This window comes from Theropithecus gelada, chromosome 13 (assembly GCF_003255815.1).
Source record: "Theropithecus gelada isolate Dixy chromosome 13, Tgel_1.0, whole genome shotgun sequence".
NCBI lineage: Eukaryota > Metazoa > Chordata > Mammalia > Primates > Cercopithecidae > Theropithecus > Theropithecus gelada.
The window spans coordinates 71,314,465-71,332,430 of record NC_037681.1 but is presented as its reverse complement, the minus strand read 5'-3'; the positions used below and the strand labels follow the sequence as shown (position 1 = coordinate 71,332,430).

General features: G+C 34.4%; 1 protein-coding gene across 16 annotated transcripts in view; it reads left to right on the top strand.

The window, feature by feature from the left end:
- The window catches only part of NRXN1 (neurexin 1), a 1,133,364-nt gene that overhangs the window by 303,788 nt on the left and 811,610 nt on the right, over positions 1-17,966 (top strand). The window contains exon 6 of one of the 16 annotated variants that reach the window (XM_025353839.1): positions 15,966-15,977. The exons of the other annotated variants lie outside the window; for them this stretch is intronic. Within the exon in view, the coding sequence (XP_025209624.1) occupies positions 15,966-15,977 (12 nt within the window). The remainder of the gene's footprint in view (positions 1-15,965; positions 15,978-17,966) is intronic. 16 annotated transcript variants of the gene reach the window in all.

Here is a 17,966-nt window from a genome sequence, read left to right as displayed (position 1 = left end):
GGGACTGCAATATCTTAGGATACGGAATATGGTATATTCTGAGCTCATATTTTCTAGTTATTTATTGAAATATAATTTGACATTTTCAAAATTCCCAGTGGCTTCTACAAGTGAGTCTCCAGGACTGTAAATTGTGTGCCCCTGTTTCTGTCTCCATCTCATTGTTCCTATTTTCTCTTTTTCTTTTCTTGGTACATTTCATTACATTTTTAGATTTATTTTTTTCTTTGCCATTTGTGTGAATCTTTGTAAGCCATTAAGTGCATTATAAAAAACAATTTTTAGCATATAAAAAGTGTAAGTGAAAATATAAAATATGTAAATATTGATTTGGTGAAATTAAAAAAAAATTACAAAGGTATCCAGAGAGACAAATATGTTTTGGCATCTTTCTACTTGTGAATTTTTACTTAATATTGGCAATAAATGAAAGGCCTATTAACTCTGAGAAGTGTAAAATTCTGCCTTTTCTTTAAGCTTCTAAAAGTTAAGGAGAAAAGTCTAACACCATTTCACTAAGAGCTAAGTGGAGATAGTTAATAGAGTACCTTCAATACCTGCTTCACATTAAGTTGATTTTGTTTAATTTGCATAGGTATATTGTAGCCCAAGAATTGGTCTTGGTGCATATTAAAAGGCTGGTCTTTCAACTACTTGTTATTCATTGACATTTGGGTATGTTGAAGTCCTGTATATTTCATTCTCTGGACTTACTTACTTGCAATAATTTAGTACTGAAATGTATGCTCTGCATACTTTAAAATGTGTCTGCCATTTTAGCCAACAGAGAGAGAGTTTTGTTGTTTTTTGGGGTTATGTGGGTATGTTTGTTTTATTTTTTTTTCCTGGTGAGAAATGTTTTAAGTCATAGGTACATGGCCAGAAAAAGCATTTTTCTACAGCTCATTTGTTTTATATAGACTACCAGAGTGAATTTAGGACCTTATATGAGCAGGCAGTGGACCTTTGAGCCAGGTGCTTGTTCTCATTCCCTTTTTATGATATTTGATGGTTCATTAGAATTCTATCTTCACACCTAACAGAAACAAAATAATCATACATGTGATATTTATTGTCATAGAAAGACAAAGAAAGCAATGCAACACTGAGGGCTATTGAAGTTTCATGTTTGTCATTTTATCTTGAATGATGACCTGCCCTTGTTTTTTTCTGGATTCACATTAACTAGTTTAAATGCAGTACCCATCCAGCAGCACTGGGCAAGAGAGGCACTATCAGCATGCAACATTCTGTTGCCACTTTCAAAGAGTGCTTCCTCTGAACTAAGAAATTTATTTGAAAATAAGGTCAAATGTAAAAGGTTAGGACAGGGTTTCTGAAGACTGGCATGGTAGACATTTGGGGCCTCAGAATTCTTTGACATAGGGGCCTGTCCTGTGTCTTATAGGATGGTTAGTAGTATCCTTGACCTCTACTCACTGGATGCCAATAGCACTTCCTTAGTTGTGACAACCAAAATTGTCTTGAGATGTCACATGTCACTTGGGGGGCAAAATCACCCCTGGTTTAGACCTTCTGGCTTCAAGTACTTTAAGAATAACTTTTAATAGTTAAGGCAAATGAACTATGAAACATAAACATCTCAGAACTATACCTCCCACACATATATTTGCTAGTATACGAATGTGAAAAAAAATAGAGTTTTTAAGTAGAGGATTTAAAAAATACATTTTATGTATAGTTTAAAACTAGAATCTTTGCTAATTAAGTTCAATTTCCATTCTTAGAAATATCCTTATGAACCATTGAATAAACTTGTTGAAAATTGCTTGCCTTTAACCTCTTTTCAATGGTCGACCATTATCAAGACTGTATTATCAAATATTAATCTTCTCCAAAATCAGCAAATTTGGAAGATCATGCCAATTCTCCCTCCACATTGGTGTCCTTATACAAGAGTTGCTTCTGGTCATCCAATAAAATAATAAATCATGGTTGTATTTACTTTTTCATTATTAAGGACAATTGTATTATATATCTAAAGAAACAAAATATTACAAGACAACAGAAAAGTCTACAGAGGTAACTAAATTATTTATTGGTCACTATTGGGCATTAATCACTTAATGCTTATTTGCCATCCCAAATGCAGCAATCATTAGGAAGGTTGTTTTTTGTTTTCTCTCATTTGTTATAATGAAAAAAAAAAAAACCCACAGATTAAATAATTTAACACAAGTTTGGCTCAGTCTATAATGTGAGCAATAAAAATAAATTATTTCCCAACTTTTACTTGTCTTGGGTTTGTTTGTTTTCATCAAAGAATTAATCCAATTAAATTTGATTTTTCTATAAGGCTGATCCATTGCCTGGCAGCCTCACAAACTGCCGATTCAATCAACAATAAAAATAGATTTCAGTCTACTCAAATGTTTCCCTGTTGTATCATTTAAAGCTCCAAATGTTAAATGCTTATTTATAGTATATTTAATAGAACCTTTTCCTCATTAGATATTTCAGTCAGTGAATGACAAGACAGTTACATTAATAATTCTGTTCATGGGGTAGCTTGCCATATTTTTGGTTAGGAATAGTGTCTGGTTTTGAGAGTACTGGCCACACTGGAATCTGAGCTAGTTGTTACAATACACAAATCATTGAGTGTGAATCAGAAAACAGAACGCAGTGTATTGGAAGAAAGTCTACTGAGATCAAACTTTCTGTTTTGTACATTCAGCTTCTCTGCCTCTATTTCTTAGTTTAATTTGGAAGTATCGTGGATCATAAGTGAGCCGGATGCTATAGATATAAAAGCAGATGTGAGAGGGATATAGTACACGGAAGTGGTGGACAACAAGGAACAAAGATCTACAAAAATATGTGTTGCATTGACACAGGTAGTCTTTACTTCACATTTAAAATAATTTGAGATATGGATTTAAAGGAAAATTGGGGTCAAGTCAGTATTGCTCTATTTTACATTAAAGCTAGGAGTTCTTTCCTTCCATAAAACATATAAACCAATATTGTAAGTACATAATTATCTATAATTCAAAACAAGTGCAAAATTATAGAAAGAAGACATGATCTAAATACCTGATGCTTCATTCAGTAAAAAGCACAGACCGCATTGCTTTGCTTTGTTACTACTGTTATTCTCATGATGTTGATAACTGTTGCTCCTTTTAGCAGCTGATCACTGACTTCAGGGCTGGCCTGAAGTATTTTTATTCTAATAGTAATTATAATTCTCAATTGCTGGCTGAGAACATTGAGTTGGGAACGGTACATTCCCAGAAATTTATTTTCTCTCCTTTCATTCAGTTGACGACTTCTTTCCTTTTTACTTATTTTTTTTTTCTTTATTCTGGGAAGAAAACCACAATTTTTTTCATATATATAGGCACATGCATGTAAAAATATGGGGAACAAATTACATCTTAAAATATTTACCTTTCTACTTCATTTTACATTAAGAAAGTACATGTGGTTTTATATCCAGCCTGAGAGGTGATATATATAAGCCCAAAGCACATTGGTCATGTATATATATGTATGTGAAACTGACATATTTTTAGAATCTATGAAGTACTTAAAGGTCACACCTAACTTTTACGACCCAGATGAAGGCAGACATTTCAAATAAGACTTAAATTCACCTTTTCTCTGACAGTAACAGCATATAGACAAGATACAAGATAACTGGGCCCGTCATCCCAACAGCCAAAAGAAAACAAGGCATGCCTAATACAAATCATGCAACTGGATAAGAAGAATTTTTAATGTACAAGCTGGTTTGCATCTTTATTTTCACTTTCTAATTCTGTATCGCTTATTTATAAATTGATAGCTGTGAAAAATCCTCTAATTTGGTTGCACAATCACCTGGGGGAAGTATCTTTGAAATGCAGGTTTCCAGATTTCACTCTCAGTCTGACACAATAGATCAGAGGTGAGTTCTTGGGTGTGCAGTTTTAATAAACATTTATGGTGATGCTAATGCACATTGTCCCTTAACTATACCTTGAGAACCACCAGCCACCATTCTAGATCATTGGTGCTTTTGGTCTTGCCAAGGTCTCGATAAGGTAACTCAACCTCTCCATCCCTCACTTTATTTCTCTGTCTCCTGGAAAACATTTTTTTTCTGACTGATTTAAAATCTCTATTTACCAAGATGTTTCCCTGAATGTGGTAGTGAATATAAGTGCATTTAAAATTTCTAACAGTGGACTTACAAAAGAATAATCAGAATAAACTTATTTTTGATTTGCAAACTTCTGTTTAGTTTTTATAGTAAATCAGTAACTCTAGCTATCTTTAGAAATCATTCCAGTTTGATCCCTACATTTTATTTCCATTTCTTGTCCTTTTTTATGAGTTGATATATGTTTGTTTATATAGAAGAAGATAAATATGTATTATGTGAAAGTAATAGCCAACATTTAATTTCATTGCTGTTTCTTGAAAATTTCTATTCCCTCTGCCAGGGTACAGCATGGATTAAAAATATAAAGCCAGGAATCAATATCAGAGGTTGAAAGAAGATTGCAATTAGTACTTTGCCTGAGTCACAGTCAAGGATAAAGCTTAAAGTCTCAGAGCAAATGCAATCACAGTAAGAAAGATGAGTGAAGATTTTGTAGTCAAAGTAGACGAAAAACTGAAGAAATAATTATAGACTAATACATTACATCACAATAAATTACATAGCATCTGAGAGATGTAGGGAGTCTTTGGTTATCTGTTTGAAGGCTGCACTAGTCAACAGGCAGGTAGTGAGAAAAAGCTGGAAAGAGCTCTGATCCTCTGAGTGACTGGACAGAGGGAACACATTTCTTTCAGGCAAAGACGCACAGTCTGAGAAATCTCGTTAAAGTTATGCTTGATTCCTTTTTATACTTGAATAAATAGTTTCTAGAGACATGGTATTTTATTGTGGTTATAATGACTCTTGGTTGAATCTGACAATATTGATGTCATTTCACAGTGCCAGTCAGACTGACAATAGAAAATGTAAAAAAAAAAAAAAATGTAGACCATAAGAATCTTTCACAAATGATACATAAAAAGCATTTCTCTGAGTTGAGAAAAAGGAAACTTGTTTCAAGAGAACACCAGCAAGATCATCTTCTTGTAGAGCCCTGTGGTAAAATGTGAAAAACTCTTCTTCAATGTCATCCTTTAGATACTGGCCTGCTTCTATTAATAATATGTAAATGCTATGGAAATAGAACATGCTGGGTGCCTCATCTGTCTCAGAGAGTGGCTGCAAGATGACAAAGGTAAAGATAACTACTGTAGTGAAGAAGGTCTTTAGAAAGGATGAAATCTCTCTCACTCAGAAGCAGCCTGTGGATAATGAACTTAGGCATCTCTGTCATGCAAGAGGAGGCATCCTGTGAGTGTGAGGGATCCACAGCCTCAGAGAATAACAGAAATTTTGACCCTCGCTTTCAAAACCAAACCTGAAGAGAATTGTGCGTCTGAAGCAGCCAGACAAGCTGATGAATAGAGATGTCAGGGAGAATGCAAAGAGGCAAGGTGTGAATTTTCGGTGTCAGATAGCAACTCTACCCAGTCCCCTAGGGAGGCTACTCTTTGTGCTGAGAGGGTGAAGAGTGCTGATGGATAAAAGAAAGGCCTGAAGACAGGTGGAGTAAATCATTGAGGACAGCTGGAAAGCGGATTCGTTATTTTTCATATCATTTGGAATTGCCATATCAACTTCCTTTAGAAGACCATGCATGAAAGCTCCCTTGCTGAAGCCATTTGGCATAGTCTTGCATTGTGGCTAAGACCCCAGGTCTGAAGTTAGGCTTCCTGGGTTCACATCCTAGCCCTACAGATTGTGACACTTCCCTCATCTTTTAAGAAATTGCACAACTTGCTCTCCAGATTTTAACTTCTCATCTGCAAAATGGGCATACTTATTTTACCCAAACTAAAATGCTGTGTGGATCAAATGAGAAAAACTTTGTAAAGTGTGTACCTTATTGAGGGACACAAAATAAACTCTAACTCTTCAACTTAATTTCTGGAATAAGAATTCAATTCTAGAGATCATCCAGTTCTCAGAGAATTTATAATCAAAACAAAGATCATATCAATAAAAATGTAATTATTAGAAATTAAAATAAATAGAATATAAGAATGCAACTTAAAAGTGAGGGGAAAACAAGTTAGAAATCCTTATATTTTAGAGGAAGTGTAATGCTCTATCCAGTTTTGAAATATAATATATGACTAGTAGTAAAAGAATAGTATTCTATTGATGCAGGGGAAAAGAAGGTTTCACAGTAGCATATTAGACCCTTCTAAAAATAATGGATAATAATTACTTCCAGCACAGAGTGTTAAACAAACTGTCATAAACCATGCATTCAAGACTCTTTGGGTTAGAGAAAAGGAGAATTTAGTAAATACACTAGCTCTATAATCCTGAGATGACTTTTCTAAAACATACAAGACTTCATTTAAATAAAATACTGCTTCTTTAGTTAATAGATAGAAGTTGTATTATTGGAGTCAGAACTGCAGTGGTTAATCAGTGTTGCCCTCCAGAACAATGATGCAAGTGCTCAGCTGTTGTTTTGCTTTATGTCTCTATATTTAAATGGCAGGCATTTTCTTAACCTTTTAGACACTAGGTGATAGCCAGCCTTTCTAAGAACTGACATATATCCAAAAAAGACCTTCAGTAACAGGAAAAAGATAATCAAACCAAAAACATATTGATGTATTAAGGTACACTAATGTCAAAACATTATTTCAAGAAAAGATGGAAGGGAAAACAAGCCATAACTTTATTTACAGACACATATACAAACATAGACGTTGTTGATGGTTTTCTGCATCTGTAGGGAAAAGCAATTGAATACTTTGTGTGCATTTCTAACTCAGAAAGCCAGTCCTTAAATTTTGTCGTTCTCAGAAGTAGACTATCTTATAAGTAGGTGAAGCAGATTATTACCTTATTATAAGTTAACTTATTAGGATAAGTGGAAATGCTGAGAAGACTGGGACTCAGTTTTCTGAAACAATGTAGGCAAAATTTTCAGGCTCTTTTTTAGTAGCAGAAGGACATTAGGATAAGATGTCTATAATAAGATGAAGAAGTCTCTGTCTCAAACATGACAATCAGGCATGCATATTTGTTTGTACAGTGCACAATGTTGCTACATCTAACAGTATGCTATCTGCATCATAGATATTGTTGATCTGTATGCTTATTATTAAGTTTAAGGGAGTTAAATAATGGTACAGATTCCGCTTCCAACATAATAAGTATGTTGTGACAATATTCCAGCAGATAGAAATAATGGGTCTTGATAAAGTGTAACCTTTTTCTAATTTGTAAAGAGATACCCTATGGCTTAACAATAACACTGACAGTAATCCAGGGACTTGTTAACAGGGTGAAGTTTTCAGCCCAACTCAATATTCTTTCCCCTGACCTACCCACCTTTCTCTATTCAAAACCCCTGTCTTGTCTCCTGATTCATGCAATGCTAGCTTTATTAAGTCTGACAGTGGAGCCAAGATCTTCTTATATATTACCACGGTAATATGTTTAATTAAAAATATAAATCTTCTTAGTAGATTAGTCCTTAGAGCACTTTGTAAATGCTTTAATTTTCTCATTATGTTAATCAATATTTATACCCTGTGCTTCAAAATCACTATCTAGGTGTTAGGTTTTTTTTTAAGATGTATTTTTAAAATATAAAGAGTGATTGATCTTTTGGGGATCATCATGATCTATTTTTTGATAGTTTTTGGCAGAAGAAATCCAAGTTAAAATTTGTTTTTAGCCATACGGAAGGATGTGTAGGTATGTGTATGTATGTAATGATGCATATTATAACTGTTGATAGAACAGCAGGAGCTTGCTCCCATATTTCATAATTGAAGCATTTATCAAATACTAATTATGGCCCAGGCATTGATATTTTAGTGTTAACACACTGACTGTATCTTCACAAAACATATATGTTATAATCAGAATTTTGCTTAGAATAAAATATAAGTTGTTTAACAGGTGACTTCATAAGTAGCAGTTTTGCTTTTGGAAAAACAAAAAATCCAATAAGGAATTATATCTCTTCAAGCATAAGTCTTTTTTACAAACAATATCTTTTAAAAGATACTTGATAATTCTTGCTTTGTAGGTTTTTTTTTTTTTTTTTTAAATACCTTTTTTTAAAAAAAGGTTCCCAAATGTCAACTCTCTTTTTCTAACCCCTTCCAAATCCATGGGCTCCAAAAGACATTTTAAAATACTTAGAATACTTCTTATTTATTTAGTCCTCTTGCCTGACTCTTTCTGGCCATATTCTAATTTCTTTTAAATTGGACAAATTATATTTGTGACTATGATGGATGTTGATGAATTAAGATTCAGTTACTTGTTTATTTTCCTTTAAGTACAGGATCAAAGCAACTTGTTTAGAATGGATAGAATTTATGTTGAATAATTTTTTTACCCTTATTTCCATTAGGGATTTAAAATGACTACATTGGAGTCTTATAGAAACCATTAGTTGATGTGAAAATGTGTTTACTAAGAGAGGGAAGTAATATTTCAAGTGTTAATATAATTATAGGTGGCTTCTGTCATTATCTAACTAGATCTGTCACTTTTTTTGTAATGTTGGGCAAATTTTTTGCTTTTCTGTGACTCAGTTTTCTCCACTATAAAATGGGGAAATAATAGCACCTGTGTTTTAGGGTCAGAATGAAGAATTAAATAAGTTAACAATGTAGCACATTTAAAACAGTTTTTAGCACATAGTAAATAACCAAGAAATGTAACTGTCATCCTCCTCATCATTATTATTTAATCTTCACAAAAACCTTATGATGAGATTATTACTATTATTTCCATATAATAAATAAGGAAACTGAGGCTCAGAGAACTTGATGCCTGCCTAATCTACTTCAAGGAAGTGTTTGAGCATTAAACTACATAATGGAAATCAAAGCACTTTGAAAACATGAATCACAGCACAAATAAAAGGTGTTAAGGGATTGAGTAAAAAAGTACAAAGTATAATCACATTAACAGGTCCTCGCTAAGTATGCAAGCAGTGACACAGTGTTAAAGAAGCAGTTTCCTCAACTGGGTTGTAATTTATGGGAAATATGATCCTCACTGACTCTAGAATCATAAACTGTGTCCAGGACACTCCAAGGCAAAGCTTCTATGGTACTAAGAGTAAAAGCTCTTTAATCTGACACTGGTTTATTTAAATCATAAGCAACCAGAAACAAATTTCATTTTATAGTCAACTCCATGCTCTATTGTTCTTCAATGAAAATACCAGATAATCCAAACATGATTAATTCAAAGTTTATTTTTATAAATATTATCTTTAATATTAATGAGGTTTGCTTAGGTCTGTATGAGACATGATTTCTGAGATTTCTGTATTCTGTTCTTAATTCTGTTTTACAAAGCTGAAAAAATGAAGTCTGTCTTCTAAACAGATAACTTTTGTACTCATATGTAATGTTGGTTTTTATTTTTGTGTTTTTGCTTATTTTATTTAATAGAATAACCTCAGATTGGCTGTTGTAAGAAGGGTATTTTCTGTGTGTACCATTTAACTGATTTATGTTTTTTAAAAATGCATTTGCTCCTTGTGCTGGAAAAATTACCCAGTTAACACCATGATAATAGTAGTGATTTTAAGGAAAGGATTTGTGGATCCTTTTCTCTGTAATTTACTTGCTGTTTCTGACAACCCTTTACAATGCCTGTAATCAGTGTGGTGATTTTTCTTATGAACTTTGCCCAGAGCTACCCATCACTGTACTTAAGTACTTTAATACCTGTCTCAGTTTGCTGTTGATTGCAATTAGAGTTTTGTGTTTTTTTTTTTTTTTTTTTTAAGTTGTTGAAAACTTTGCACATATAAACACTATAAACATGAGCTCAAACATATTTTTCTTCTCTCAGGAAACACAAAATTACACTCCATTATAAATTCAATAGACATTAGAGATCATTTGATCATACCAACCAACATATTTAATAGGTTAAAAAAAAAGGTTTTTCAGAGATTAAATGACAAGACCAAGTTCACATAGAGATTATATTAAAAACAGATTTTCTGATTCTCTTTCTGTTACTCTGTGATTCACACATATGCTGACTTTGTATTTACAGTAATCTAAATCTGAATGTGCAAATCCAAGTGTGGATAATTATTACTGAACTTGATAATCGGGGAGCAAGCTCCACAAAGGCAGTTGCTTTGACTTTTTTGTTCACTATTCTAATCCTACCACCTAGAATCGTGCCTGCTCTGTATCAGGTACTCAACGATTTTTTTTTTTTTTTTTTAATGAGTAGCAGCAAGCTTTATTGTGAAGAGCAAAAGAACAAAGCTTCCACAGCATGGAAGGGGACCTGAGCAGGTTGCCCAACAAATATTTTTTAATAAATGAATGAATGGCTGAGTAATACCTCATCACACACACATATGTATTCTTTTTTTCTTAATTATCTGAATTTTAAAATAGTGTTCATATGTATTATTTGCTTCTTTAGCTATCCAGATAGTTTTGGTTTCTTTTTTGTATATTATATATAATCTCCCAGCCAAGTTAAAGATGTAATATTTAGCTATCCAGCTAATGTTTTACTATATAAAGCCATATAACACGTGATTAATATTTTTTTCTAGTCAAATTGACTAAGTGCATTTATTTATTCATTAATATACATCAGGCAGTTTAATTTCATTATATAAAGAGCTACGACTAAAATAATTATTACAATTATGAATCATGGATTAAAACTCTCTAATAATAAATCTAAGTTTCTGGTATTGAGTATATCAATAAGGGAATGTAAGTCTAGAAATATTTACCCAAATAATAAAACTATTTCTAAAGGTTCCTTCTCATCACAGGCTTCATTGCATATGAAAAAGTTTCCCAGGAATATTTCATCATCTTCTTTTCCTTCATTAGGAGGATGAAAGTGCCTTATATAGTACTGTATGCTCTGCTGTTAGCACTCATATTTTCTTTTCTGGATCAGATACTATTAAGACCCAGGAGATAGCTTGGCTTAAAATATAAATTCTTGGTAGTTTAATTTAGAGAATGTCACCCTAGAGGATCTTATGATTAAGCACAACTGTGGGTTTTAGTATTACAAAAGTAATAAAGATCATCACAATGGATCTTGTATTTGAGTAAACATCTGAAATTGTGTGCATGCTCCGTTCATCTACCAGACAAATTAGAGAGAAAACAGAAAAAAACAAAACAAGAACTTGTATTCCTGTCATCTTTTTGCTTCAGTGTTGAATTAACAAGCTGGTGATATATGAGCATGTATAAATTATGCTGTTTTTCAGTGCACACTGGGAAACACACACACACACACACACACACATACACGCAAACAAACCCGCAAACACAGTGGTTGGTATGCAACTGAACATTCAGAGGCCTCTCCAGAAACAGTCTCCTTTTTCACTGAGTCTGCTGTTGGTACCCTGGCCACGTTGTGTCTGCAGCCCAGGCTGCATTAGGGTCTGACCACAGCCACACAGGTTGTAAATGATCTCAGGTACTGAATCTATGCTCAGCTGCTGGAAGATACTCACCTCTTCCCCAAGCCCTCTGGGTAACTTTATAAGTGAAAATCTTTCTCCAGTTCTTGAATTCAGATGAGCTGACCCAGAGGCATTGAAAGCCTTCTTCACAGAATTTGGCTTTCCTCCTAGATTCGTTGGTTGTTAATAATCCCAACTTTCCAAGTAACAATAATTTAAACTGCTCTTCCTCTTTTCCCAGTAGCATAGCTCAAGATGCATGAGTAATGTAGCTAGTCATCAGAACACTGGATTTTGAAGAAAAACAGACCTGGGCATTTTGGCCATAATTAAATGGAAAGCTTTGAATAATAGTTCTTTAAGGCTGAAAAGGCACATGAAATCCTTGACCAGTTTCTAAGTTTTCACTTTTACACTGTGGTTAAATATTGTATTTCAGATCTTATTCTGCATTTGTTTCTTGTGACTGTTTTCTTTTTGCTTCTTTCCTGGGCCTGTGCAATTATAGATCTTGGAGGATTCTTGCTCTTTTTTTCTCCTTAACGCTTTCAGGGATTTACACCAAGTCTGAGAGAATAGAAGTCACACATTTCTTGGTAGAAAAGTTATATTGTATGGGTTGAAGAAGTAGCCAGAAACATCTACCAACTGGATGACAATACACGTGAAATGATCTTTTCACTCTCAAAAGCTACCAAGCAGGAGAATGACTCTAGCTCAGTATTCCAAGTGTAAGAGGCCTTTAAAATTACAAGGAGGAGTTGGACCAAGGCAACATGCCGCATTTGGCATGATACCAGAACAATGAGTGGAAATTCAAGGCAAGACAATTTATGAGTGAGGTATTTGGAGCTCATGAGGCCATCTGTGGAAATAAATCTTAAGTGTGTTAGGAATTTTACGTTCCTCAATTTGAAAGAATTTCAAATTGATTTTAGTTATGGTTAAGTCTTTGTTAACACTATTTGAGTTTTAAATAAATTGTATTGAATGTTTTTCTAATTACAAAAGAAAAGCATATTCGCTATGCAAAACATAAAAAAGCAAAAAGCAGAAGCAATAATGGTAACCTTTTTACATTAATATAACCATTATTAACATTTGCTAAAGTGTTCTCCCTCTTCCAATATATATTTTAAATGAAATTATATTGTTTTTATTTTACAGCCTGCTTGTCTACTAAACAATGCATATGAAAAATATCTGCAAATCATTAAATACTCTGCTGCAATATGATTTTAATGGCTATGTGGTATTCCATTGTGTGGATATATCATAATTCACCTGACCAATATTTTGTTGCTGTTTTATATTGTTTTCAATTTGCTATTACTTCTTCCTTTATGATCTTTTAGTACTCTGCTCATAGTGCTGATATATCACATTTAGTTGTATTATGGGGAATTGTGAGTATGTTTGTTACCTCCTTTTGCTGTGAAAACCTTCAGTTTTGGGGTTCTATATTTTTTAATTATTTTGCCATTAACATCTAGCCTAGAAATAATGCAGTAAATGATAGGGAGATGCCCAAATTATAGATTCAAAAAGTTTTGAAGTATAGCAAAGATTGGGCGAAAGATTGATAGTGTCTATGGAACACTAGTTTCATTGGACATATATCCCTTATATTATGATCACCATTCTTTAAAGAGCAATGGGAGCCTAGAGACCTCCTGCAGGAGGAGATTCAGACATTTGTCTCTTTTCAGAGTTTTCACCAAGGGACATTTCCCGAGAAATGCAAAAATCACAATTCCACTCTGTTAAATAATTCTGGTGTATAGTAGTTCAGGTTTTTAATTTCAGCTCTGCTACTCACTAGTTTCGGGAAGTTGTGTAACCTCTCTCAGATACTAACACTGATATTAATTTATATCAACTTTCTCAATCTGTAAAATATTAGTAAAAATATCTATCCCAAATGTTTATGAGGAAAAAATTAAGTGGGTTTCATGAAGTAAAATAATGTATGAAAAAGAAAAAAACATACCACAAGGCCCAGTAAATAGCAGGTGGTAAGCATAACTTCCTTTTAACTGTTTAATTTTCCCTTTACTTAAAACCCCTTGACACTTAAGACTTACTCCACTTTAAAAAATTAGTGACTGGGTTTCCTGAGGATTCATGGTTCATGTTGTCCTCATTTGTCTGTCAGGTGCGAAGGAGAACATATTATATGAGAAATGAGGTGGCCCTAGATTTCTTGTTTTACCTTCTTTTAATAACTATAAATACAAAAGTGGTTACTGCCTCAGAGGAATCTGTATGCCATGTATTTGTTGTTAGTAAAGGGTAATTATCTCTGAAATACATGCTTCAGGATCCTGTTCTTGGCTCTAATGCTTTCCAGAGCCCAGTACAAACTAGAGCTGATTTTATAACAGGACAGACATATGAAAGAGTGTTGTAGATTATCCAACCTGCCAAGGTAAAACTCTGCTGTTCACAGGCTGAGGGAAACTGAATGGTTCCTAGGGCACCCTGCTCTGTGATTGGGAATTTAAGGTATATTCTGAGAGAGCAACTCTGTGAGCTGTCCTTGGAAGCCGAAGAGTCCACTCCAGCTGAGTCATCTAGTGGCTAAACTAGGGTCACAATTTCTATGTTTCTATCTATTTATACAGATTTAAGCCTTCTGAGTGCTCCAGGATAAATGCATATTTATTGAGGTTCAAAGATGAACAAAGAGAATCTCTGACTTCCAAGAACCAGACGAGAGAGTCTTTGTTGTAGGATTCCAGACTGGAATTGAATTGTCAGTCCTAACAGTCCTGCAGTAAGATGCAGACATTGTAATGCATCTAGGAATGACTGTCAAACTGTTCATCTAATTGGCTGGCTCAGGTTTCAGTGATAGGGTGGGAGAGGGAATGCAGCAAGGAAGGAGAGCTAAGTGGCACCTGGGAGCTTTTCCTGCATTTTTCTAGCATTTCTCTAAACCGTAATTATTATCTTGTATTAAAATACTTGATAACAGGAACAGAGAATCTCTTTGGTGAAGTGCTTGAGTGTCTTTGGACTTGCAGGAGATCTTAGAGAAACTGAGATGAGTGGTTTATAAATGCAAAATATAATATTGTGGCTAAGCATGGATCTTTTGTGTTCTGGAAAACACTAAGTCCCATGAAAGAAAAAATCAGCCCTTTCATGTAGATAGGAATGCAAATACCTGTTTCAGGCACTGCATTTTTTTCCTAACTACCATATCAACAATATGGTATAAAAGCAGTAGCTAATGCTGGGGAGGCGCCCCTTAGGGATTGGAGATGTTTTCTTTGCTCACAGATGGAAGCAAATAGAGAAAGAGTTCAAATTAATGGGAAGATGCAGCCCGACCTTTGTTAATGTGGTTGATTTGTAGCTTAGATTGGAGGGAGTGAGCTACCCTGAAAGACACATGTTGTAACTGGTTTTATATGAATTTTGCACTATTTCACTTGTGGGTGTTTCGAAAATGAAGTTTCCCATTATAATTCCTCCAAGGTTCAAGATATGGTTAAAAAAAAAAAAAAAACGTTGAATGACAATATATACATCTGTGTATCAGTTATACAGAAATTGCATGTTCTGATCCAAAAATCAGACCTGCAGCAAAGGCATGAGCCAAACATCTAGGTATCTTGTGCAGGCTGAAAATGTGTTACCCTGAGTTTAATGATTAACCAGTTTTATAATTTGTTCTTTAAACATGTATCTGTGTTTATTTGTACAAGTCTGAGGGCTACTGTGGGCACAGCTGATGGCTGTCTCTGCTTTACCTTTTCTGTGGCTCCAACCATTTTATTTGGGATGACGAGGAGACTTGAGGAAGTCCACTGAATGAACAGGGTCTTGAAATAAGGAAAGCATTTAAGTAAGCAAAGTTGGCCTAAGGAAGCCTTTCAGGATGAGAGAGGTAAAGACCTAGAAATTGAGTTATGTACAATTTCTCAGAAACCTTTATGCTAATAATCCCAATCAAGAATAAATCAAATGAAAAATGATTCTCCCATTGTTGCCTAGGCTGGAGTGCAATGCTGTGATCTTGGCTCACTGCAACCTCTGTCTCCCTGGTTCAAGCGATTCTCCTGCCTCAGCCTCCTGAGTAGCTGGGATTACAGGCGCACGCCACCATGCACAACTAATTTTTTGTATTTTTAGTAGAGACGGGGTTTCACTAACTTGGCCAGGCTGGTCTTGAACTCCTGACCTCATAATCCGCCTGTCTCGGCTTCCCAAAGTGCTGGGATTACAGGTGTGAGCCACCGTGCCCAGCCAAAAAATGAAATTTATTTTACGTAAGATATTTATTTTGAAATAGAAATACTTGATTTTTAAAATTTTTTGCTTGAATATACTGATGATACTGATCAAGCAATATTATTTTCCCCCACATTCAAACCATTGCATGGATTATTAAGCTAGAATTATGCTAAGAGGTTTAATGAACAGAAAATAATAATAGTTGAGGGATGAAGACAACTCAAATATGATAGTCAAACACATGTATGATAGTTGAAGGATAAAGATTACATGTCTCTAATCTTACACTGCCAAACCTCCAAATTTTTAATTCTTTGAATGTGTTTTAGTGAATCCACAATGGTAGAAGTTGTAGGATTTTTATGTTTACTAACATATTTGCAACACATCCTAAAGCAGAGGTTTGAAATGGTCTGTTTTATCTAATCAGCTTAGTGATAAAGAAAGAAAGAAGGGAGAAGAGATGGAGAATGGGAGGCAGAGAGGAAGGGAGGGAAGGAACAATATTAAATGTCAATGACTCTGTTGAGTTACTGTGCTCTATATTTTCCACAGGTCTCTCAACTATGAAATTTTTAATTCACACACACACAGGCACATGCATGCACACACACATCTTTATACACATACAAAGGGTTTGGCTCTTAAAAGCTTTTGAGCTGGAAACTCTTCAAAAGGGCCCTTATTTTCCTCATACTACAATTAGTGAGGGTCCTTGGTTGGCCATCTAGCTTTGTACTCATTGTCAAATCCTGAATTAAATCATCGTATGAACTTGAGAACATTAGTAAAACTTTCTATTTCTGGTTTCTTTATGTGTAATATAAACAGATACAGATTAATAACTATGTTGTTTTGAGGGATTCAGTATAATAGTGTTAACAGTTTACTTCTTTGATTTTTGAGAACAGAATGGCTTCATCTTTCATTACTCTGCAAACATGCCTTCCCTTCCCAGCTCCCAGCCTTCATGTTATTTGTGTCTATCTACATCTGACTTTCTTTAATGGTAATGCGGCTAAGCCATTTTTTTTTGTGCTTCCATACTCATGCACTTATGCATAAGATTTATATAACAACATACCAATGTTTATATGTGTTTGTGTAAAACAAGTCTCATAAAAGTCCCAAAGAGAGGAACCTATTTTTTGTCTGAAACCGTGGCTCAGAACCCATGCATTTAACCTATGCTGTGCTGCCTTTCAAAGCCTCATGGAGAAAACAACATCGGTTAATCGCTGACGTTATAAACACCAGGGATTAAAAATATTACCCTAGCTTCTGGCTGACTGAGAAAACTGAACAGAAGAGTGGGCATATAAACTGTTGTAATGGACTAAATGTTTATTCCCCCCTCCCAATTCATTTGTGGAAATCCTAACCCTCAATGTATATTCAGGTGAGGCCTTTAGTAGGTGATTCGATCATGAGAGTGAAACTCTCATGAATGTGATTCCCTTACAAAAGAGTCCCTTTACAAAAGGGTCCCTCACAAAACAGACCCCAGAGATCTCCCTTGTCACTGCTTCCATACGATGGCACAGTGAAAAGAGTGCTACCTATGAACCTGGAAGTGGGCCCTCAACAGACATGAAGTCTGCTGGCACCTTGACCTTGAACCCTTCAGCATCCTGTACTGTGAGAAGTAAATGTTTGTGGTTTAAGCCACCCAATCTGAGCTACTTTTGTTACAGCAGCTCAAACTAAAACAACTATAATTGTAAATGAAATTCATCCATTTCATATTAAATTGAGTTCATATTTTCAAATGCCAAGTCTTATCAAAATACTTTAAAAATAGTCTTCATAGTCTTGTCCTGTAAAATATCAAGAGAATGTTTATTCTGTTACTGAAAATCATGGTAAAAATTCACAATTAGCTACATTATTGCCATTACAAACACAGATGTTGTTCCAACTAGAACAGAAACCAAACCTGGAAATCTGTGTTAATAATTGTGTTTCAATGGGGACAAGCTTTTGGGGTACCAGGAAGTACATGTAGTGTGAGGAATAGTGACTTATTAGACTTTCCCTCAAGTCCTCCCTTGATAATTAGAATTTGATGTTATATTATTATAATTTTTTAAGTAGTGGAATAAATGTCATTTAATCCAATAATGATATTTAAAACATGTTAAAATGAAGTAACATACATATTGCATGCCAATTTGAATTAACTACTTATTG